The sequence below is a fragment of the Fringilla coelebs genome (assembly GCF_963513975.1).
Source record: "Fringilla coelebs genome assembly, chromosome: 12".
Classification (NCBI taxonomy): domain Eukaryota; kingdom Metazoa; phylum Chordata; class Aves; order Passeriformes; family Fringillidae; genus Fringilla; species Fringilla coelebs.
The window spans coordinates 7,177,980-7,202,953 of record NC_140038.1 but is presented as its reverse complement, the minus strand read 5'-3'; the positions used below and the strand labels follow the sequence as shown (position 1 = coordinate 7,202,953).

Here is a 24,974-nt window from a genome sequence, read left to right as displayed (position 1 = left end):
TTTTTAATAGAATAGAATAATAAAAATGTCATTGATATGTCAACAGAGAAAAGACTGATTCATGAGGTCATATGATTCCTTCTTTGCAGCTATTCATGTAACTGCTGGGCAGAGCTCACGGAGCCAAAGTTTCCCAATTTCAGCATGAATTCACCCAGAGTTCACACAGATTAATATAATTGGTCATTACCTATTTAATTGCTCTCCCACTTAAACATTTCTATTGTCTAACCAGAGATCATGAACATTACCGTGCAAATTTTTTTGAAAGCCACCACAACTAACAATTTGTGAGGTAGACTTTCATTGAAAGCAGTCTAAACCACTGCAGAGGTTGTTCCCGTGGTCATTGTACAGACAGGGATGGTTTATGAAATTTCAGTTTGATTTCAAACTTTCTTGTACTATGAGCATCTTCAGGTTCAAGTTTTTATCCATGGAGATATGTTTGCAAAAGAATCTTGTGAAAAAAGTTATGACCTTAAGAAGTCACTGTGTGCCGTTTTTGGTTCCTGCCATTTGACCTATGAGTACTTATTGGTTAATTCTGCTACATATGTAATTTCTCTATGCAGTGACCACAGCACTGAGAATGAATGGCCTGAGAGTGTGTGAGCTCTATTGGTACATAATCCTGGGCTTCACAAAGAGAAATTCCCAGATTGGAAGGAGAAGTGCAAGCGTCCTATAGTGAGTCTGTAGTGTCTTTGTCCACTGTAAAGAGTGGGCAGAAGAAGGATGGGATGCCAAGGAGTGTCATACCCCAGAGCTCCCATGGAGCTGCTAACAGTCAGATGTCTGATCTGGAGCTGTTCTGGTTTTGCAGAGTGGGCTGGGTAACAGACTGAGCAATTCTGAGGTAGTACAGGAAGGATCCAGAGAGGAGTCTATAATGGAAACCTTGTGCCTCTGTTGGTACCTTAACTGCACCTTCCCTGTACATACACTTGGATCTGTTGTTTCCACTACCAGAAAGACATTTTCCCTTCTGGAGAAGAAAGAATCGAGTCTGGGGAGTTTGTTTTCTTGGCTTCAGTTGCTGTCTGCATAACATTGCCATTAATCACCTTGTTTGCTCTAACATAGGGTGAGTGGTGCAGCTGAAAAGCTTGCAGCAGACAACAAATCAGCATTGCTAGGGTGCTGCAACAGGAGTAACACGAGAGCTCAGGTGACTGAACGAGGCCTCAGTCCAGCATATGTATTCATCAAGGGCCACATTATTAGTTTCAATTTTTACTGGACTTGTTCAATAAAAACAGTGCTTATTATTAGTGCATTTGGAGAGCCCTACTGTAGTCCCTTGTCACTTTAAAATGTTTGAATTGGCTCATCAACAAGACAGAAAAAGAACAAAATCCCACATACCTTTATCAATGTTAGTCTGTTTTAAGAGACCAGATGACCCATGGTGAAGCCACAATCTTTGTATGAAAGGAATGAAGAAAGTCCCTTAAACAACAAATTTTTGGCTCAAGGCAAGAACTCTAGGCCGAAATTCCTTGGCTGGGGTGATGCAATAGGTCAGATTTGCTGATTAGCACATAGATTTTTTGGATTTTCAGTATTCTTTTCAAGTATATTTATTTAAAAGTTTAATTGACCAATGGAAAAAGAAAAAAAAGATTCACCATTATTTAGTTTTTTGTCATTCAGTAATACCTAGATGTGTTTTGAGGCTCTTTTACAAATGTTTCTTATTTTCTAATCACAATAGGTGTTTAAATAATCATCCTTCTTTTTTACATTCATAGAGCCAAGTAACAAAAATTAGAAAAATACAGTAATTAAAGGGCTACTATACTAAACTTCAGAGTTCTCTTCTTTGCTGAGTGTCATACTTCAGTGTAGTTTGCAAATGATACATAGCTAAGATACATCTTCCTTTCCCCAGAATTCATCACTTCATCATTTCAGCATAACACAATTTAATTATCTGGCATTTAAATGCAAAGTCAAAGGTCAGCTATTGATCTCCATTCTTGGAACAAGCCACAGGAGAGAGAAAATCAAGTGGAAGTTGCTGCTCTTTTAAATTAGTGGATTTCAGCTGTTTTACTGAGCACTGGTCTAGGATTTAATGCCTCAGAGATAAGGATCCTCAATAAGAGTTTTAGGCTTAGTGAACAGAAATTATATGCAGTGATTGCTGGTACTTCACTTTGATAGAAAGCCCAACATTTAGTTTGCATTATCTTAGAACATAAATTCTCTGTCACTGAGGCTGTTGCCTTTCATTTTTTAAGTTAGGCTTGTCATTGGTATTCAGTATAAGAGCTTTATTTTCCCATATATTCCAGCAAGAAGGTAAAAAAATGCTGCTTTTATAATTGGATGTGGTCAAAGTCCATGTAAACAAAGGCATTTCACTTAATGGAAGCACAATCAATAGGAGTTATTCCTGTGGGGCAGGCAGGTTCCATTCCAGTCTGCACTCTCCTAGATATGGAAGTTGTCCCTGCTAGTTGGGTACATTTCCAGCCTCAGGGGTGTCCTAGTGGCTCAGATGTCTCCATTTTTTTTTACTAAGGATTTGGAGCTGTTTTGCTAAATTTCAGTGCTTTAGATACCAACAAGAAAGAACACTGATTCTTGCCTTCTTTTTTGTGGCTCCTAGCAGTTTTGTGATGGGAAGCTAGGGACGGGAGCAAAACCAAAGATGCCCTCATCAACTTTTACTAAATGAACTCCCATCATTTTGCTAGTAATTGCAGATTTCTGTCCCTTGCTTAAAAGAGTGATGAGGAATCCCTAAGCCATAGGGATGTTTTAGACATTACATGTCTGTTTCCCCACTCCCTCTTTTTTTCTGAGCCTTCACTTTCAGAGTTGCCTTTCTGCTGGCTTTTCTATTCCACTGGATTCTTCTGATGCATCAAATCCAGTCATCAGATGCACACATTCATACCTAAGTGATGAGTGGATGACCAGGTTAATTAATTATTCAGAAAGTTATGGAAGTGCTGTTGGTTCAATGTGTTATTCAGCTAATTCAGCTTCTTTACTGAAATAGCTTTTCAGACTCCAGTTACTTCTGGAGAGGATTATTTCAAAATTTGTGTCCATATATCTAGGCCCCATAATAAAAGGAAGGAATCTTGAATGCTAAACTCACTTAGTGATTTTCTTTCTGGTTGTATTTCAAGAGAAAAGCTCTTTAATATATTTAACACAGCCACACCCCCAGCCACCCCAGCTGTGTTTTGATGTAGTCTGTATAATTGACTTCAGAGCTTCACAAAGCCCTGGCCTAGTGCAGCTGATTTTTTGTAGTTTCAAAAGATAAAGGAACACACAAGACAGGGAGGGGTTGTGGAAGGAAGAGACAGAGCATGAACTCTTCTGAAACCAGGAAGTGACAAACTGCACAGGTGAAAGCCAAATATTGCCATTATGTTTCTTAGTACAAGGATGCAGTAAAACAAGTAGCATCTCATTGCTCAGGTCTACAGATGTGAATTTCAAATTGGAAACCCTGAAGGGCTTTTCCATGATCTTCAGTTGATAGGAGAGGATTGAATTTCTCAATTGCCCAGCAAGATTACCTGTGTTTTGGAGTACTCTCTTGCAGAGAGGAACACAGTGTGAACATTGCTAGAGAGAAGAAAACCAAACAAAATTCACTAAATGTATATATGGAATTATACTGTATCAGTGCAGAGAAGATCATAAAAATACATATTTGGAAAATATGCTTGGTCTTTCCAGCATGAGCTTTGGGTTGATTGTTTCTTTGTCATGGCAGTGCATGGCACATTAGTGCATCTTTATGCTCTTTGAAGGGAGAACTCAAAACAGATCCAGTGTTTTGAAGGCTGCATCACTTTACCACCAGTTTGCAAAATGACTCCAGAGGATAAAAGTAGAAGGAAGTGAAAGCAGCTCAGTGCAACTCCGGAAAATGTTTCTTGTACTTAACATGCTGTAGGGAATCACCCGAGGCTTTTTGGGTCATGCTGCAATGCCACAGGGCATATTCTCAGCCACATTTTCAGCATAGATCTAAAATCTATTCCAAGATTTCTCTGTGGAGGATAAACTTTCATGGTCATTACCCTTGGCTGTCTTTGGAATTCCCTTGTGCTTATAAACACAGGGAGTTTAGTGGAAGTAGAAAGCACAAATGAAATTGTTCCCTTCAAAGATCAGATCTCCAGTTAGTCACTTAATAAAAGTGTCTTCCTGGATAGAAAGCTGCTCAGAAATGTTAATGAAGAATATTAGAAATTTTGTATTTCTTTACTAGCAAGAACTACAGGAACTACATTTTTTGGTGAACAGTTTTTCACTGACAAGTAGTCAGAAATTTGTTTAAACTGACTTTTTTTTTGTTTCAGAAAAGTTGTGTGCTAGTGTGCTTTATTAATTCATTGCAGATTAACATCCTCACTGTCTTGAAAACTGTCCCCAAAGCTAAAGGAAATTAAATAGTGTTACAAAATCCACACTGAAAGAAGTAAAACATTTTGGTCAACTAAAAATAAAATTACTATGGGTTTCTTTGTTCGCAAAATTCTGCAATTCAATGGGTTTTTTAAATTTTTCAATTGAGCAGGAAAAAATTTATCTGCATAGTTTTAGCCTTTATTTCCCTTTTCTATTCAAAACCTTAGATAAGGATATAGCAATATTTCCTTTTATTAGATTTGTGGCCATTAGATTTGTGCTTCATTTTAAAGCAGATTTGCTGTAAGAATTATTTTCCAGATCCTGGAACATAACTTCTGACTACTTGCTGTTTGTGTGAAATGGCCTGGAACTAGGTTTCAGCTGGGAGTGGAACACAAAACTAAATTTACTGTACACACAGTGGTGTGCAGCAAAGATGAAGCAAGAGCTAAACAGGAGTCAATCAGGAGTTAAAATGGCAGGCAGAAAATGACTTGGTAAAGCAGGTTCTAATTTCAGATTCTTAATTCACTGTGCAAAAATACAAGACAAAAACCATGAATATTCTAAAAATAGTAAGCTATAGATACTTGGAGCACTTCAGCTTGTGCACCCCTGCTTGAAAAGAGTAAATATGATGGAATGCATATTTTAGACAACAGAAAAATTATGTGATGGAGGATCCTGGGGGGAAAAAAAGATGGAACAGGCTTGAATGATTCTGCTTTGACAAAAGAGAAGCAAATGTCGCTGATAAAAATCCAGTTAAGTAGTTAAAATTATTATAAATTGTGTTTTTAAGACATTATTGGACAATAATGTTTGAAATAAAAGCTGAGAATATAACTGATAGAATGCAATCTGCTTAAAAAAAATTGTTTCCATATTGGTGAAAGCGAATGTTAATTTTTTTAAGAGGACCAGATATCTGCATGGAACATACCAAATGAGCTATTTTGGTTCTCAGACAGACCTGTCTGTGGTTAAGGCTAGGGCAGGAATTTTTCACTACTTATATTTCTCTGGCGTTGTAGCTGTTATCATTATAGTATCTGACCGTGCCTGCTCGTCATTTGCTATTTGAGTTGTTCTAGTTGCTGTGGCTGTAACAGATAAATCACAGGGTGTAATCTGTGCTCCCAGATGGAGTAACACAAACACTTCCACAGCAAACGGTAACACACATGGACTTCAAATATAAACTTGCCACTTGGAAATTCCCCTTTCAAGAAACATTCATGTCTAAACGCAATGAAAACGTTGAAGTACAGAAAATAAACCAGGGATTTCAATCATGGATGTTATGGTAGCTGTTGCACTCCTGCTCAGTAGTAATTTCCTAATCACACAGGAGACATAAGACCCAGTAATTTATAAATGTAGTGACTGGATTTGTTAAGGTCAAAATAAAGACGTGCACGCTTTAAAGTGAATGAACTTTGTAGATGCCTGGGTTTGTGCCTGCAGGAATTCTGAGAACTCCAGTTCCTGAAAAAAGGTCACATGACAGATAATGGAATTAGCAGGACTTTGCATGCTTCTGTCTACAGGTCCTAATGCAACCTAGCTGCTGTTGCTGTGTGTCCTAGGGGCACGGGGACTGTTATGTGCCAGTGTTCAGTAACATGGGAACTCTAACGGGAGCTTTTCTTGGATTTGGACATTCACATCACACTCCCACACTGGGTTTCCGGTGTCTAGTGACAGTCTAATTCACCCTATAACTTCTATTTTCCCTGAGAACATTACTAAAACATCCTCATTTCCCTGGAACTAGTGAAGCTTAATATTGCTGAACTTGCTACCTCTGTTAGATGTGTGTGAAGGTGACTGAGATACTCCAAAGCCATTGGACAGACACAAAAAGTAGATGTAAAAAAACCCAATGGAATTTGGCTTATTTGATTATGAAATATCACCCCTAAAATCATTAATTTAAAACAAAGTGGTTTCATCTTATACGAATTTGAAATTTTGAGACTTTGGAAATTTTTTATCCTTTTTTAAATACTTGGTAAAGAAACCACCATTTGCCTACCATCAAAGCCTTATTCTCTCTTGCACTGAGATGACGGCTTTGTTATTTGACCATGCAAAAGGACTTTTTATAAACAAGAGAATATCAGAAATTAAACCAGCCATAAATACATATCAGTAGTATTGAAAAATGAAAAATGACCTTTCCTCGCTTTTTGGCGGTTTTTTTTTTTTTTTTTTTTTTTTTTTTTCCAAGTAACAGCCCAGTCTCAAGGAACACAGTCTGCTTGGCTGAATGTTTTTCCCAAGATAGCATTTCCTCTCCTGGAGGAAAGCCTCTTCAGTCACATCTCTATTTAACTGTCTGCCCCTCATCCTCCCCACCCAGCCTGCTGATCTGTGTTTCCAAATATACTCCTAATTATGTATATGAAAATGTAGAAACATAAGAATAGCATCCAGCGGCACGTTCAGGCTTCTAGTCTGTTTTTATAACAACATTCAACCCTGTTCTGGGAAGCAACAGAACAGATTAAAGATCACAGAAAATTGTTTCTGGTTTACTGTTTCTGGTTTTGCAGACACTCATTGAATTCCCAGGATACAAATTTCTTTGTTCCTGCATGGCCTTGACATGTGCTTGAAGATGCTAACATAATGTGCAGAGTTATTACATGAGTTAAATTGAAGAAAACAGCCCCCAGTATGTGTTTTAACTTGATAATACTCTAATCTGTAGGGCAGTGGATAGGACACTTCAAATTCTTCACATACAATTGCCTAATCTTTGCATTATAAGTTGGAAAATGGTTAGGTTCACAATTGTCTCAAACTGTTTGGGCATTTCAATCATTAGTAGGTTATTTTTAAACTATGCTTAGGCCTATACAGTACTTGCTATCTTTTTAAATTGATATTCAGATGCTGGATATCAGACAGATGAATTAGGGGAAGCAGGAAGCAGATTACTCCAGGGTCTGTACAGGAGGCTCACTATATAGGAAAAGAATCCTTAAAACTATATGTGCACTACAAGGATTGTACAAATCAAGTTTAGTAGACATCAGATCTGGTGTCACCATCCCTTTAGATTTTGTTTCCCATAATGACATACAGTTGCTTCACTATATAATGGTTGTAAAATACAGAATAATACAAAGGACCTTTATGTAATATCATAACAGGCTGGCTCTAGTTACTTCCGAATCCTTTCCAGCAAGAGAGGATAGAGGTGCATTTTTTTAATGCTGTTTCTATAGCCCAGGCAACTCTGGATTTCCTTTGGCAGGCTGCTCTACCAGACAATGAACAGCAAGGCCTGTGCCCCTGAAAGGAATTCAGAACTCCATGCACCTGCAAAGCTCACGTACGTGGTGAGCACTGCAAGTTTCTTAATGTGGCTTTATGCTACCTGATTTTTTTTTTTTTTTTTTACTGGATAAAGTTCGGGAAAAAGCCAAAAATGTTCTTGCTTGTGTAATTTTCAGTTGAGATCAGCTGAATCTAATTCTCCAGTGTGATGTTTTTCCATCAGTTTGTGTAAGTTAAACACAAGTTAGATGTCATGTGCCCTGGCAAAGGAGCTAGAAAGGTTGCCATTTAGCAGGATTTGGAACATTCAAACCTATATAAAATTAAAAAAAAAAAATTACAGTATTCCTTATCTTTTAAAGGCATCTTTTGTCTGTGTCTTCAAAGATAAAGAAGGTAGAGTTGCATTTTGATTAATTTATTTTCAAGCATCTTTATCTTTTGGAAACTTCGGACTCTTGGAGACCTATTCGTAAGGCTCATAATGCACAAAGACACTGCTGCTGCCAAGGCACAGCATAAGACTCTCAGTGTACATATTCACATGCTTGGTGTGTTTCCTGCCATATCTAAGATATGAAAACACTTGAAAACACTTCTACAATTATCTATAAGATCAAATTCTTCACTCAGTGTATAAAGGTAAAATTTTGACTTCAACATTGCCTGAAATGGAGCTGAAAGAGTCCTTATTGTGTTGTGTTACAGCCATTTTAATGGTGAAAGCTCTCTGTTGAGTACAACATGTCCATGGGTTATTGCTTATGCAGGAACGTTGTACTGTGGCTGCATGTTCCCTAATGAGATTAGGCAATCAATTCATATAATCTCTCATTCTGTTGATTGCTTTACTGCTGGTAAAAAGACATTTATATAACTTACCTGCATTGAAAACCACATCCCTTCTGCTTGAGAGACGAGAATGATGACAGACTGTGAATTTCCATGTGTGGTTTTGGAGCAGCAGCTGGGTCTTGCCTTAATTAATACCCCCCAGCAACTTTGTTCCAGACTGTGTACTAATTTTTTATGAACAATAATAATGACTCTTGTATCTTCACACAAGGCACCCAGCATTTCCTCACAATACAGTTTTTCTTTGAAGAGGAATTGCTAAACCTCAACAAAGCTGGGAAGTACTCTAGAGAACTGTTACCACTGCTAGAGTAATGCCAGCTGTCAGTGGAAAATCACTTGGCCAAGAAACTTAAAACCAAGTACCAGGAAGATATAAAATCAAGACTAGAGAGGACTGGGTGGGGGGAAATAGCCCTAAGAAGGAGAAGTACAGGAATTGTAGAAATATATTGGAAGACATACCACATTTTTTGGCTCAGCACCCAGATCTTCACCACCATCAACATCAAATCAGACAGATGAATGGGAACCTGAATGTTCTTATCCAGACCTGATGTGCAGTGAGGAGAAGGGGAGATAAGTTGTGCAATACCTTCATCACCTGCTAGTGCTGGATAGCACTGAGCTTGCACAATCCTGCTTCAGAACCACCTCTTTCTTTAGGAACTGGAATGTTGTGCCTACTGCTGGCTCCCAAATGCCAGAATCATGGACAGGAGCAGCTGGTGCCATTAAACTGATCAGAACAGAAGGTACCATTCTCCCTGTGCTTCATGGTGGTGTCAACAGCAATGCAAAATATTGCATGAAAACTTGCCTTCCTTGTCTGAAAACAGTCACTTCATGGGACAGTTCTTCCAGTGGAGAACATTTGCTGATACCATTCAGTGGTAAAAATAAACAGAGATGTTAATTCAGGCAATAGAAACTTCCAAAGACCATTGTCTTAGCAAAAACTGCTGCCATAGCTGAGGGATGAGGAACTCTGATTCTGCAGGCCACATCTACCCCAAGACAATGCCTCACTGCCCTTCTTCCCAAGGGTTCTAAAGTCCTCTTAGATGTATATCTGTAGTATGACCAAAACATAGGGACAAGACCAGTAAATGTGGTCACACAACAGGGCTGTCACGCCCCAGGCATGTGCCACCACAGGCAGGAACATATCTAAGAACACAACTGGATATATGACCAACAGCCAGAATACATTTGTTTCCTGTTTCCAGCAGCAGATGTTCAGTCCCTGACAGTTTGCAGGCAGAATAAGGCTGAAGAGGACGCTGAATGGATTTGCATGGGTTATTTTATGCACCAAGACTATATCTTTTAAATCCAGTTGGTTGTGGTTTTATTCTTAAATTCATTTGGGTAACCCTGAGATTTTTAGGCTCTACATCAGGAGAAGCCACAATTCTGTTCATCTTTGGTGTCTTCTGCAGTCCCTCGGCAGGGTGGTCACAGTTCTCCATAGGACAATATCTGTGTGTACTGCACAGATGTAACCACTGCATTATGCATTGTGGTTGTAGGTGTAATGAAATCCACCAAATGTGCTTAAGAACAATTGGTTTTAATGAGGTTTGGTCTTTCTCCTAAATAATCAAGGGAACATCAGGGAAACTTGCTTTCTCCAGATTCTTGAACAAAATCCTATTTTAAAAAGACTTGCTTGTCTGTTCATTGAGACACTGTTTGAGATTTGGCTGAAGTATGTTGGAGGCCTCACAAACAGAGAGAAAAGGAACCTATAAAACTATTTTTCTGAGCAGGAGCGTCCTGAGCAGATTCTGAAGATATATGTTATTGCCAAATCCGTGAATTTTAAGCAGATGATTGGCTGCTTAGATTGAAGATTTGCTGGGGTCAGTTTTTATCTCAGACAGTTTTAATTAAGGTGTATTGAGTTACTCCAGGAGGCTAATTCCTTTCTTTTTTTCCCATTCAGCGTACTGTGGAAAGAACTTCTATTTCTTATTTTGGCCTAGAAGTTATGTGGCTCTCTGGGACTCTTGAAAAGGCTATTCAGAATTAGAAACATTAGAATTGGTGCAAGTAGGAAGTTACTAAAATTACAACTACCAAAAATGCTAAGTCTATGTGTTTAGGTATTCACAAAAGAATAAGATGTTCTCAATTAATAACAATTGAAGAACATGTGATGTTCAGATTCAGTGACAGTAAGAACCAAACCAATAAGCAGAAGTAGTAGACAGCAAATTTCATGATTCAACGTTTTCATTTTTATGAAATGGAGAAACTAAGGATGGAAGCAGATAACATGAGGTGCCCAAGCTATGCAGCACATCAGTGATGAAGCTGGGAACAGATTCCAGATACCCACCCACCCAACAACAATGCTGCTTCTGTCTGCAGTCTCTGCAGAGCTTCCTAGGCTGCACATCTACCACGGTGCATGGCCCTAAAACAGCACCAGGCCCCTGTCCCATGGCTGAGATCTGTTCAGAGCTGCACCAGGTCACCAGATGGCTCCTTCTGTGAGCTCACTGCTCTTTGCTCCAAGCTTAAGTGCCACAGCTCATGAGGTTTATGTTAGCTATTCAAAAAAGGCTGGTACCTTCAAGGTGACACCTGTCCCCTGCTGGAATACAGCACCCCCTGCCTCACTTCTGAGTGAGACCCAAGGCAGTGAACAAGGGAAACTGCAGTACTAGCAAATGCAGAAAACACAGGCACAGCTGTGGAGAATACATCACATCCACTGCCTCAAAATTGCCATTTTGCATTTTTACCTTAACGTTTTAAATAGCAGGAGAAGACCTCATCATGTCTTGTGAAGTTCAGCACTTGGTCAGACACATAGGGACAGCTTGGAGGAATAAGTGAATATACGATGAAGCTCAGTACAGATATTATTAAGTCATAAAGTTCAACAGGCTACAAGAGATATGAGATATCCATGAAAGGATCAGGAGCCCAGCATCCCTGAAGACCCAGTTCTCAAACAAGGTGTATGACTAGTCTGACAGCATTTTTAAATGGGCTGGAATACCACAGCAGCCTACTCTGGCAGAGGGTAACACCTCCATCCACTTAGTGCCAAGTGGCATTCACCCTGCTTCCAACCTTTTTATTCTATATTCTGCGTGCAGAAAAATAGCCCATGGAAGACGCTGCTCTCCTGTCTAACCGTGCCGTGTTTGCTCCCTGCAGGTGAGCGGCCTTTTGAATGCAACTGGCAGGGCTGTAACAAGAAGTTCGCTCGCTCGGATGAGCTGGCCCGGCACTACCGCACTCACACCGGAGAGAAGAAGTTCAGCTGCCCGCTGTGTGAGAAACGCTTCATGCGCAGCGACCACCTGACCAAGCACGCCCGGCGCCACGCCAACTTCCACCCCAGCATGCTGAAGAGGCGGAGCGGCAGCGGCTCCAGGACAGGCTCTGTCAGTGACTACAGCCGCTCGGACGCCTCCAGCCCCACGATCAGCCCCGCCAGCTCCCCATAGACTACCTGCACTGGATGTCAGCACTTTGCCTCTAATGCCTAACGTGGAGTTTTGTTTGTGTTGCACACATTTAAAAAACTCTGTTGCTTCCCCTCCTTCAGTTCCCACCCTCTCTTTTTTAAAAATCAGTAAATAGCTGCCTCCCACTGCAATTTTTAGTCAGATTTTCTTTACCCAACCACACAAGTGGCTATTCTAACCTCATGGACAGACAAACTTATATGTTACACTTAGTGACTCCTGCTGTCTCAATATTTCATATATTTTGCAACCATGTATGGATCCTCTTCATTATTCTTTATAAGAAAATGAAAAAATCTAAAAAAAAAAGGAAAAAAATCTGCTTAATTCACCTCAGGTGTCGAAGTAGTTTGTAAAACCGGATTGCACAATATAAGCATACATACACTTAAAAATCAACTGTGTTGGATTTGTGTCCCCCTTCTCCTTTCTCAGGGATGGATATTTATGTTACACAATAATTACAATGAAGACACACCCTAACCACGGCCTTACTCTGTAAATATAATTGCACTCAGAAGCTTTTTGTTAGGTTCTTTCACACACTGGGGAAAAAATAAAAAACAAGCAAACATTACAGAAACCAGCCCAATACTGGAATGTAGTACTGGACTCTTCCATTGCTCATTTTCCTGATTATACACCTGTGTTGGGGAGTCTCCAAACAGGAATCTTGTCTTTCTTCAAGCTGCCCTCTGCCTATGATAGCAAGCTGTCTTCTCACTTCATGCTGAAGATGCTCCAAAACCAACTTCCAATTGCAAAAATCTCTGTGAGGTTGATAAGCTTGTTTGTTGGTTTGTTTCATGCTAGATAAAATTCTGAGAAAAATTTTTCAACAAGATGCCTTAAATGAGTAACCTAAATCACAAGGAAACAAATTTACACTGGGTAACGTTTTATGGCAAGGTGGCCTGGAATCTCGGAGGCATTCTGTTGTCAACTCTCTCCAAGCTGTTAAGCTGTCTGCACTGCCTGTTCAGTATGGGACCAACAGAATGTTCAAATCAAACCACACTGACTTGAACAATTTCCTTTATTTCTTCTTCCTTTGTTTTGTTTTGTGTTTTAATTAACTACGGAAATAGCATTACTGAACCAATGCCCACCAAAACTGTTATCAAGGTACTTACCTACTGTACAGCTGTATCTTAGAAAGAAGAATTGGCCAAGACATAGTTTCTGTATTCTGTTGCATCAAAATTGTGGTCATTGATAGAAGGAAGTGAAAATCATAAGGTATCTTCTGACTGGAATAATAAAATATGCATTTTTAAGTGTAAAATGAAATGACATTATAGCTCAGCACTACTTCAAGTTTCTCAAAAATAGACATACCAGCATAAAGCAAGGTGCTCTTATTTCTGAATAACTGCTTAATAACAGAAAGGGAATATTGGCTACTTTTCAATAACTTTCAAATATTTAACACTAGATAGAGCACAAGGATTTTTATGTTTTATATGGTAGAAAATATAGTAACAGACCAGAAACATAGTGATGTACTGAAAACCTCACTGGCAGCAAATATACATTCCTCGGTTTGTCTGGGTCTGATGGTGCATATTATCAATTCAGGTCCTTTTGATTCTGGAATTTTGGGATGTTTGCTTTTTTTTTCTGTAGGGTATAAATGCATTAAAGTGTAGCATGGTGAAAAGAAACTCTCTATGCCAAACCCATCATTTGATATTAAGTGAATGCCTCCAGATTCCCAATGAACCTGTATCTTACTTGCTGCTTTGCATTGATCCAGTTTTGCAAGGTTTAATTGTACTGTATGTTAACTGTGAGAAGCTAATATAGATTTCCAAGTAGTTTCATAGGTACTTCCATAATACACATTATTCGTAATACTACACCTTCTATTATTTGTACAGATAAATACTCTAAGTATTTATCAGTACAAATGCAACTATAAATCTAAACAAATGCAGATGTTTCAGTATTTTTTTCATGTTCATCTGCTTCAGATTTCACCTCTGTTAATTTCCACCTTTGAGTTGGAAGTTGTGAGAGGCACAATTCTACTGTTTCATTTCACAGAAAATGAAAGAACATAGTAAGGGTTTTTTGCAAGATGACAAATAGAGTTAATGTGATGAGTTGCCCAATCTCTGGAGTTGGGGGAAAACCAGATCTGTTGGCCTCAACAGATTTCCTGTTTTCTTTTTTTTTTTTTTTTTAAATCTCGTGTGCTGAGATGCACAACTTTAACAACTTGATAGAATTCAGGTAACAGGAATTCACATTCCAATAATTTCTGTCACTCCTAGAAGTGCTCTTGTGCTGTAGTTAGTAGAGAGGCATTTCGGATATCTAGCTCAAGGAATTCTACAGGTCAGCTCTGTCTTGTGCACATACTTCAAAACAAGTCAAACACATTTCTCATTATTATCATTATATCTTAAGAGAGGTACATGGAGGAGAGGGGGAGCAAGAAAATAAAAAGGAGCACTAAGTATTGGCAAACATTACAGGCTTCATGTTCCAAATCCATTTTGCTGTAAAATTGCCTGTTCCAACAAGAGCATCATTTAATCTTCAGGAAAGGAGGAACCACTCCATTTCATTTATTTAGGACTTAATAATTCAGCATGAATCAGTTTATGCACTACAAACAAGTTGTTTTACTAGCCTGGAGAAGGAATGTTTGCACCAGGTTTTATTAGTACTGAGATTATAAGATATAAAGGTTTTGGGACAGCCTATTCTGAGGGACACAGAACTGTGTAATCTTTAACAGCTAACTAATATTTTACTCATATTCTTCATAGATTTTACTATTAATTTTTCAAGTTTAAGCAGGAGAAAATAAATTAGTTCAAAGTAAAGTTTTCAGTTAAGTTAAGTTCATTTAATGAGAACACCGTGGGACTGTATATAGCCAACATAACAACACTTTCAGAAAATACTCTGAAATTGGTCATTGAAACTTTTTTGGTTTTACATCTGAGCTGTAAATACCTCAGGATGTATTAGGCTGACAGTCAAGTTACTGTGTTTTAAAATCCCAGATAGAATTTCAAATATTTCCATTAAAGGTTTAATACTTTATAGTTTTAGGATAAAATGATAAATTCCAAACCACCAGTATTTTCCAAAATTGAATGTAAACAAAAACTTCTCTTAATATTTTCATATGAGAAAAGTGTGGGGTTTTCTAGCATCTGCTAGAAATGTCTGATGATCAGCAAGGTCATTAGACTCCATTCTCATGATGGTTCATCCTGAGTTTTGCAGACATGAGAAGTCAGAACAGCTCAAATTATGTTTTGAAATCTGTTTGCTGATCCAAACTAACCTCAGATTCTTACCTTCTTGTTGTTTCACCCAGCAGTGTAATCTAAATCAGCCTTCTGGCACAGCAACAAACATGCCACACTCAGGAAATACTGCTCTGGCAAGGTGCAGCTTTCTCCATCTGGAGGAGGGTGCATCTCTCCTGCCTCCTCCTTTCCTCATGCAATCTGTTGAGGTGTTCTCACAAAATACAACATTGCTGTGATTTTTTTTTTTCATTTCAGATTATAGCAACAGCTTTATTATTATTAAGAAAGCCCTGGAAAGTTTGTTTTTCTCCAGCCATGATTCTAACTTCTCTAAGTGTTAAGCTGAACTGCCTTTTTACAGGAAATAGGTGCAAGTGAAAATCATCACCTTGCTACCAAGTGAAACTGAAGATGCTCTTAGAACCTCATTCACCCCTTCCATTATTCTCTCCCTGTGCAAAGGCCTAATGGCAACATGAATTCAGTTTTCATCCTGCTTCTTAGAAAGCAGTCCTGGTAAATTCCTGGCAGCTAGATTTTGTGAGAATTTTTTGTATCTGCAAATTAATTGTTCCTTGCTTTTACGATACATGCCTAGCATCTGTTTACATAACTGCAAAGATATATATTTACGACAAGTCATCAGAAGCCTCTGTTCGATGGTAACGCCTAATTCCTGTCTGTATCCCACCCTCTTTACTGCATTAACCCTTGCAAGCTGTAGCTATGAGAGCCTCTGCACACCTTTAATCCTCATTACCCTCTACCCAGCTGTTCAGCACTCTCCTTGTCTCACACAGCCAGGCAGTAAAGGCTGTGTGAGGAGCATACCTGTTTCACAACTGCTCGTCTCCAGTGTTTTGTCATGAGTTACAGGATTTGTACTTTGTGAAGTGCAGTGTTGTTTTTGCCTTTTCATTGCCATTAGATTTACTAATTTTATCAGGTCATGCCTACAAACTAACTTTCAGGTGCTCTTTTACTCCATCACACCATCTGTTTGTGCATTAGGTGCTAACATCTAGTCTATGTCAGTGAATGGTATGATGAACATCTGTATTTGTAACTCTCGGGGATAAGAGCTATAGCCTTAGGCAGAAGCAAATACCCAAATTATTCTTGTTTATCCCATAAGCCAGAATATAGAATGCAAAAGCCCATCCACTGGTATAGGTTTTTATAAATATATATATTTATATATATGGATTTATATGAGCATATGCACATATATATTAAAAAATAGATATATATGTGTATATTGTATAGTGTGTGTATACATAAATACACAGCAGTGTGTCTGTACTACACACTGACTAATGAAGGGATGTCTACAGAGCAAAAATAGGTATCCATTTCATTATAAGTAGTGATGGGCCTGAACGAAATTCCTAGATCCACATGCCATTGCATTTGGACTTTTTGCACCTGTTGGAGATTTGTGGTTGAGTTTCATCTCTGGTTACAGGTGCAGTTACTTGTGTACATTGTGCGTGTGGGGGACATGTGTGTGCGTGCACATGTGCTTTTCCAGCAGCACATGCCCGAGTGGGGGACAGGAGACGCGTGTGCTGGGGAGCGTGCACGTGTTCACAGCTAAACTTCCAGCTGCAGTGAGCTGTAAAGCTGCCAGTGTCACCCTCACTTGTACAGGTTTGTCAGCAGCCCATGAAAGCTTCTGTGGCTCACTTTTCAACTCTTTAAATCACTACATTGGAGTATTACAGTTGTACAGTTATATGTTCATCTATTCTTGCTCTGCTGTAACTTTTTATGTATTTTGTATTGCATAGATTATATATTGTGATAATGTCCTATGCAACTGTAAAAGGAAAAAAATGAAAAAAGGAAGAAAATTAAGAACTGTAAAATATTGTCTTAACTTGTATGCATGGTTAGTGAGGTTTACATTTTCCAAAATAAAACTTATAACTATGAAGTACTGCTTTTCTCTTTATTTCCTTCTCTATCATCTAAAAAGCATCAATTGTTAATATTGCTGCTGTTCATTTGAGACTTGATATCTTATTTGGTGTCTTTATTTAAATTTCACCTTTGCTATTGTTTAAAATGGGATTTCTTCTAACATTTGAGAGAAAGTTTTCGTGATGTTTGTTTTGTATTCTGTGCTTTAACTGGTATTTTGTAGTTGCATAGCGAAATTCCTTTCTCAAAGGTGGTATATATTGCAATTTTTACAAAATGGTTAAGGGATTGATATGCGTGACCTAAAGTTCAGAGAGTCAGCCATCCTTTCTTTCAAAGCTCAGTTTTTTGCAAATTTCTGATATAATCTCTGCAAGTGGCAATACCATGTCAAAACAGTAGCAATGTAATCTCACAGCATCCTGAAATGTTCTCTCCTAATTTTGAAGATAAGAAAGTTGAAACACACATTTGAGCAACTTTCTCAAAAAACATAAGGCATTGGCAGATGTGAAGGAATAAATCTGAAGTTTCTGGAGAATAGAGGTTACACAACACTTCTAGGCACTGTTTGTTACAACAGGCCCTAAACAGTGGCATTCCCAAAGTCTTCCTGCAGTGAAAGATCCACCTCGTGTTTGATAACAGAAGTGCACTCAGAGATTGTTTCCTAAACTTTCTAGAAGGAAGAAAAGGGAAACAATTCCCTCCAAAGGACGATGCCTGTACATAGTCTGGAGTTGCTGCCTTGATGCTGTAATGTAATGCGTCTCCCTGCCTAGGCACCCTCGCTCTGAAATAGGCATTAACACATTCTGTCCTGCTTCTTCTCTCCAGGTTCCTAAATGCAAGGAGTGTGCATCTCTCCTGCTTCCTTTTTCTGTCTTGCAAGGGTTTCTGTCTTGCCTGTGACTCAGCGTTTGCCATGAAATGTTCACAGACTTGGCAGGAGTCCAGCATTTCAGAAGAGAAGCAAGAATAATGCTAGAATTAGGGTGGGATTTTCCCATTTCCATTTACCTGGGTATAATTTCTGGCTTCAAAGTAATCCACTTTAAGATTCACTGCGCTGGCTTTTCAAGGAACCACACCCATGGCGTGCTTTGCTAGTTGACTGCAAGAGATTAAAGTGACATAAATATAAATACACAGTCAATAGAAAGAGATAGAAAAGTGAGAGAAGATGAAGATTGAAATAAAAATGAGGTGAGGACGATGAGACAAGTGTTTGTAGCAGCTGACTTGAGAATACACGTGGGGCTTCCTACAGAATTTCAGAGCAAGCAAGCAAGGCAGCACCTTCAGAGATGAACAGAAACTGCAGCATGTTTTCCAGGAGCAGCAGAGAAGGGAGCTAAGCAAGAGCTGAAGCAGGCAAGCACATACATTTAGCCAACTACACTGCATTGCTGGCACAGCTAAGAGGATAAAGAGAAAGGGAGGAATTTTCTGAATAGGTTTCTCAATGCATGCAGCAGGAAAAGGACGGAGTCTGGATGCCCATATATATGTGAGCAGCGAGGGGGAAGAGAGAAGCATGACTGAACACAGGCTATGGGCAGATCTGTGCTTTGGGCAACTCAGAGAACAAGATTATTTAAACAAGTCATCAAAAAAAAAAAAAAAAAAAAAAAAAAAAAAAAAAAAGAGAAGAAAAGGGACACAAAAGAACCTGAGGGGAGTTATAGGCAAGAGCAGGCCCCAAAGGTGTGCTAACAAAACCAAACCACTGAGCTTAGTAATAGCTCTACCTCACCAAGGGAAAAGAGCCTGAGAGTAAAATTGCTACTTCATCATAATTGTAAATAAAGGATCAACCTGTCCCACCTGGTTGGCACTGGCAGGAGTTAGATTTAATCTTTGGCTCCTGCTGGCTGAAACAAATATTCAGTCAAAAAGGAGGGGTTGGCACCAGGGGCTGGACTAAGGGAGGCTCCAGGATGCTGTTGCTGCCAGGTTTCTGCTGAGCTGATGTTCTCTGCATCACTGGATGATCGTGCCTGGCTGAGCACAGCACTGCAGGTCTGGGCCTGCAGCACTAGGACCTACAGGGAATAATCCAAAGGGTCCCAAAGGTTTATAGGGCCCAGGCTGGCTTGTTCAGAGCCACTAGCCCAAGTGTTCTCCCAAGGCATACCAGGTGGGATTGGGAAATCTCCCAGAGGGAAGGTGTGGTACTGCCAAGTTGGTGGACATGAGGACATCATTGAGAAAAAAGCCTAGCTGAAGGATATGAGAGATGGTGCTGGTTAGAGGCTTTCATGTGTATGGCAGCATGGAAAGAGGGATGAGATGAGCCAATGCGAGGAACAGATGAGAGGTGCCATAAATGGGGAAGGTAAGTTAAAGAGGGGGAAGATAAGTGTAGAAAAATAAGGAAGGAGTAGACGGTAGGGGAGTTTGATGTTATTTTCTAGGAACAAAAAGAAAGGCCTAAGGTGCAAAATCCTGACAGGGTTCTAAAGAAAGGAGAAAGGTAGCTCATGTGGTAGCAATTCCAGCAGTCTGAAGGTGAGGCATGTCAGTGTGTGATAAACAGGGCTGTGTGTCTTTAAGAGACTAATGTTTGTGTTTTCCCAGGCTCTCCTATTGTGGAAATAACTTTCTGAGTCACTTCTCTGATCCTGGAGACAAACTCAACAGACACAAAACATAACAAAACACAATAGCAACGGGAAGAGAGAAATTCCTCCCTCCCCCCTCCACCACACACACATTTTATGTCCGTGATCTGAATGCACTCAAAGTCTCACGGTGGAAGAGAAGGAAGGCAGAGACTGACAGTGTTTTTTGGTACACACTCTGAATCAAGCTCACCTTCTCCATCACTGAATAAACAGTTAAAACATTAAGCCCACACTTTCCCTGTTACTTTTAAATGTTATCCAGCCTCTTTGGTCAAAAGTCTTAGCTTCCAGATTTTCCACAGACAGTGAACTGCAACAGGAATTTGCTAGCTTTTTTTTTTACTTCAAAGCCTTGCACTTCAAAGGCCCTGCATTTTTTTTTTCTCAAGCCTCATGCCCCACCCTTTGCAAAAAAGATGTCAGTTTGGGACTCTTGAAATGCCACACTTGGAAGCTCACATACGTCTAAGAATCAACATCACAGCTACCATTTGCCCAGAGGGGAGTAACGAGATGGGCACACCCACAAGCGGCTGGCCCCAAACCCAGGCTGTATCAAGACTTCCTACACAAAAACACAGAATCACCACTCAAAGCCAAGTTTGAAAACCAACTCAAACCCTTTGAAATTATCCATGAAGTTGCAAGGCCTTGCAGGTTCGGTTTCACTTCCAAGTGTTTTGTTGACTTTGGAAGTCTTGTAACAAATCCCAAGGTTTCCCTCTCTGGGGTTGCTGTACAAATGGTGTTTGCAGCCTGCTGGGAGGAACAGGATGACTGGACAGAAGAAGAAAGTTTTGTTCAGGAATGCCATCCCTCCTCTGCTGCCAGGTTGCAAGGCCAGCCAGGGGAGGCACCCCTGCTCCCAGGCACAGCAGCTTGGCAGGTCCCCCAAAGGAAATGACCTACATGCACCTTCCTCCCTGCACGAGAGGAGCCGCTCTCAGGGGCAGAAGGTTTGAAGGCAGCCACACTCCCCACCTTTGCAACCTCCCCAGAAGACTGGGTGGTGAATGCCTTCCCCTTCAGGTGTCCTCGCAGGCAGCAGGACTGATTAACCGGCTGAGCAAATAAGAGGCAAGCCTGGAAACAGGAACCTGGTGCAGGGTGGGTCTGCAAAAACAACAAGACCGGGTGAATAAATCAGGTCTGGCTGTTGGCTTCCCTGCAAGAAACCTTTCATTAAGGCTCCACTGGATATTTTTGGACCGCACCTGTCTATTTTTAGGAGAGATAATTAATGTGGAAGGAAATAAGGAAAAAAGTCAAGTTTTAAATCCAGGAATGGGAAATTTGTTATTCTCCACAAAATCACTGTGATTAAGGAGATCTAAAACGGAAGGGTTGTATTTCAGGAGTAAAAATATGCTGCAAGTCACTGTAAAAATTGCATGTTATGTGGTGTTCGCTAAGAGAGGGGAAGCTTTTCAAGGAGACAGCACTTCACCACTTAACTACTATTAAATAGGAGTAAAGGCACAGCTGAATGGCCAGCCTTAAATTGCAGCTGTGCTGTGGCTGTGTTTTTGGCTAGGTCTGTGCTGTGCTTAGGCTCCCTCTCCTCTGGGTGTTGTGATCTGGCTTTGGGACGGCCAGCTGGGACCTGAGAACATGTCCAGGCCTGTGCATGAAGTTACAGAGTGAAAGAAAAATCACAGCTAAGCTATGCAGCACCCTCACCAGGTCCTTCAAATAATCTGCCTGAAGTACAGGGCAGTTATAAGGCCAGAAAAGTGGCTTTATGGCCTGACATAGGAGATTCTTAGGAAAAACATGGGTGTTTTCCTCCACAGCTACATTCTACTCCACAGAAAGGATCTGGAGGCTGTGGCAGAAACAGCAGATAAACACAGCCCTGCCTAAAAAACATCTTCCTTCTTGGATGTGTCCTGTTCTCTCAACCCCACAAATTCTTTAGTTCTAATGGCAAATTTATAACACACTTGGTAATACAGTAGCCAGCCTTCTGGAAAGTGTTAGTTACTGTATTCAAACCCAGCTAGCACACAGAAATTCTGGAAAATTATCAGAACAAGGTACGTGTCACCTTGGTTTTTTACCTTCTAATTAAAATGTATTAATAGCTAGCCGCTGCCACTTGGTTTGTTTGGGGTTTTTTTGTTGTAGATTCACAGCACTTTGTGAGTTTTGATTTGCTGTTTAGTAGTCCTGAAAACTATTATTAGAGGGCTATACTGGCACCTGATAAGTGCTTGAAGAGGCCTTCATCATCTGTCCTCAGAGGCACATGGCTGGCATGTCAACCACAGCTTCTACTTCCATTTCAGGATCCTTTTGCTGCTTTAAATTCTTCACTCAAGCTACCCTTGGTCTTTTTCCTTCAATTATTGCCCTCAAGGGGCAGCCCCTGCAATGCCCTCTTCATTTCCAGGTGTTCCTGACCTGAGTCACTGTGACACAGACATTTTTCAATGGTGCAATTCCATTGTCACCATTTCTGATGTACACTGAAATTAGATAAGAGAGAATCAGCCCCTACAACAGGCAAGAGAAATGAGATCTTTCCCACAGGACTTGTACTTGCTCCTGATCTGGGGTTCATAGCAATGTTAGGCTGCTTGAACTACTTTAGTTTTGTTTCCTCTGAGGGAACATAATTAACAGCTTGATTTCAGCATGGTATCCAGGCTAGATGGAGTTCTGGGAAAGGGACTCCATTTGTTATTTAAATGTACTTTATGGCAGCAGCACACAAGGTTGTGCTGAGCCAATTGCCCCCACAAATTGCAGCAGCCCCTTATCCTTGTCCTTGCTTCTTCCCTGGGCTTCAGGGTCTGTCCAGCATCACCCTGAGAGAGCACAAACAAAAATTCCAGCAAACAGGTACTTTAGAAATAAGTTAATTTTATTGAATAGGCATTGTAGCTTCTCTCAGATTCAAATAATGGAGAAGCCAATTCACACAGATTACAGAGCTATCAGTTACTTTGAGTAATCTTTCATAAAAGAAAGAAATTAAATACAGTTCTGCTATAAAAAGTGCAACAGTTATAACTGGAAGTTTTTCAAAACAAAAGCAAGTTTTACTACCTATTGCAAAAATTGGTTTAGTGCTTTAATACTTTACAAAGTAACAATCCAACTGCTAAAAACAGCTCTTACACATCATCTTTGTCAAAGTATGGATCAGATTAAAAATGGCATTTAACTTGAATGAAAACTGCATGTAGAAAAGGTTCTCAAGAACTCACATTTTTCACAACAAGAAATATTTCTTATTCTTGAATGTTAATTAATGTTCCTGTTTCTTTTGAACACTGGATTCAAACAATATGGCAGTCAGCCTAAAAATGATCAACTGTTTTCTTTTGCAGAGAAAGGTGACTGCAACCAAGTGTGTTTTGAAATTATAAATACGGAAGGGGAAATGGGAAAAGATAAATTCATTCATTTTTGCATGAAAATGATCAAACAAAAAACCTGAAGAGTAATTTCAGCTAAAAATAAATTTCTGTAATTTCTATTACATAGTTTATTGAAAGCCTTAGTCGATATTTGCTAAAAGAGTATAAACTTATAGAAGGCAACAAGAAACTCAGACTCTGAAAAATGAGAAGAGTGGTAAGACTATGAAGAAGTTGAATTCTCAGCCAACCAAAATCAATGAGACTTACTTTATTCTTTATTAACATTTTCTTAAACCCCAGTGAGAGCCAACTACTTTCTTTGAAATAGACTACAAATACATGTATTGTACTTTTCCGTGGGTTAAAAATGCTGAGTTGGCCAGGTTATTAGATAGTGTCATATTACCAGTCCTGACACTTTAAACTTTATATAATTAGCTTTGGTTATAATTGAACAAAGACTCTCAGTTAATGAGTAAAAATACATTTTTAAGCCAAGGGGGCAACATCTGTTACCTTAATTCTTGTTTGGGAGAAAAGCCACTCTATATGCAACCTGAACTGCAAAAGCCAAATCTTCTTTACTGCAAAATCTATCACAGGCTTTAAGGACAAACAGCTTTAGAATTTGTCTAAGAAAATAGAAGATTAAAAAAAAAGTTAGCAATAGGAAAAAAGATGTACAAACAATTGGGGGGGCATATTATATAATAGCAACAGTAGAGTTCTGATGAATTAACTACATATACCTTTTGTATCTAATACTTCAGACTGTCCTTCAAGCTTTGCCCATGTCTGAGAGGCATTGGGTTTTAAAAACACAAAGTGTACCAAATGGCAGAAGTACATGTAAACAGCAGAGATACTTTCAATGGTTCATTCAACTTTTTCCATACAAAAGTGTTACTCACAAGAATCAATGAGGAAGAACAAGGCCTCCCAAGGAGAACAAAGTCTTTCAGTCCCACAAGAGACAAATTCAAGGCATTATGAAAAGTTCATAACAATACTTTATGTCTTAAAATTGAATGCAAAGTAAAACTCGAGATGGATTTCAAAAAGAAAACAAGAGCTCTATGGAGATTTTAAAAACTGCTTCCTAGCTGGATCATGCTAAGCCTGGCACATTACGAACACAGGAGTTAGAGACTAAGAGCAATGGGCTTGGAAAAGACACAGAAGTAATTGCTCCTCCCCAGGAAAGGGCACAAACCTAATCTCAGTCATTGTACAAAGCTGTCAAAGCCGGCCTAGAACACCATGGTTGGGAACTCACAGCTGTTTAGGTCTATGTGGCTAATTCCATCCATTATTTAGTCTAGGCCTAAATCCTGTTTGTTCCCCTTGGTTATGGTGAGTGGGCAGAGCTGGGCACCTGTGCATGCAAAGCTCTCCGGCGGCTCTGAGGGAAAAGCATTTCTGTACTGTACACACACTGTGCATTATACAAAGACTGTATTTACAGCACTCAGAATCTTGAGCAAATAAACAATAAAACCATTGCTCCATTTTTGTTAGTTTTGAAAGTGCACACAATTTTTAAAGTTGAGAGATGAGAGCGCTTCTGTGACGCCCACATGGCTGTTTCAATTCATACCTGATTGCCCATTTAAAGGAGATGTGGGGCATTCTCTGAGCCTGAGATGCCACATTCTGCTGCTGCATCTCCTGCATATTTTAACCAAAAGCACGGGGAAGAGGCTTTTTGTTACTCAAACCTGGAAGCAAATGGCAGCAAGGCAGTGTTCCACTTCACCTTTACTA

General features: G+C 39.6%; 1 protein-coding gene across 1 annotated transcript in view; it reads left to right on the top strand.

Moving 5' to 3' along the window:
- KLF13 (KLF transcription factor 13) overlaps window positions 1-17,178 on the top strand; it is a 32,322-nt gene extending 15,144 nt beyond the window's left edge. The window contains exon 2 of the mRNA XM_084213715.1: window positions 11,707-17,178. Coding sequence (XP_084069841.1) covers window positions 11,707-11,999 — 293 coding nt within the window. The 3' untranslated portion in view covers window positions 12,000-17,178. The remainder of the gene's footprint in view (window positions 1-11,706) is intronic.
- Window positions 17,179-24,974: the final 7,796 nt, after the last annotated feature.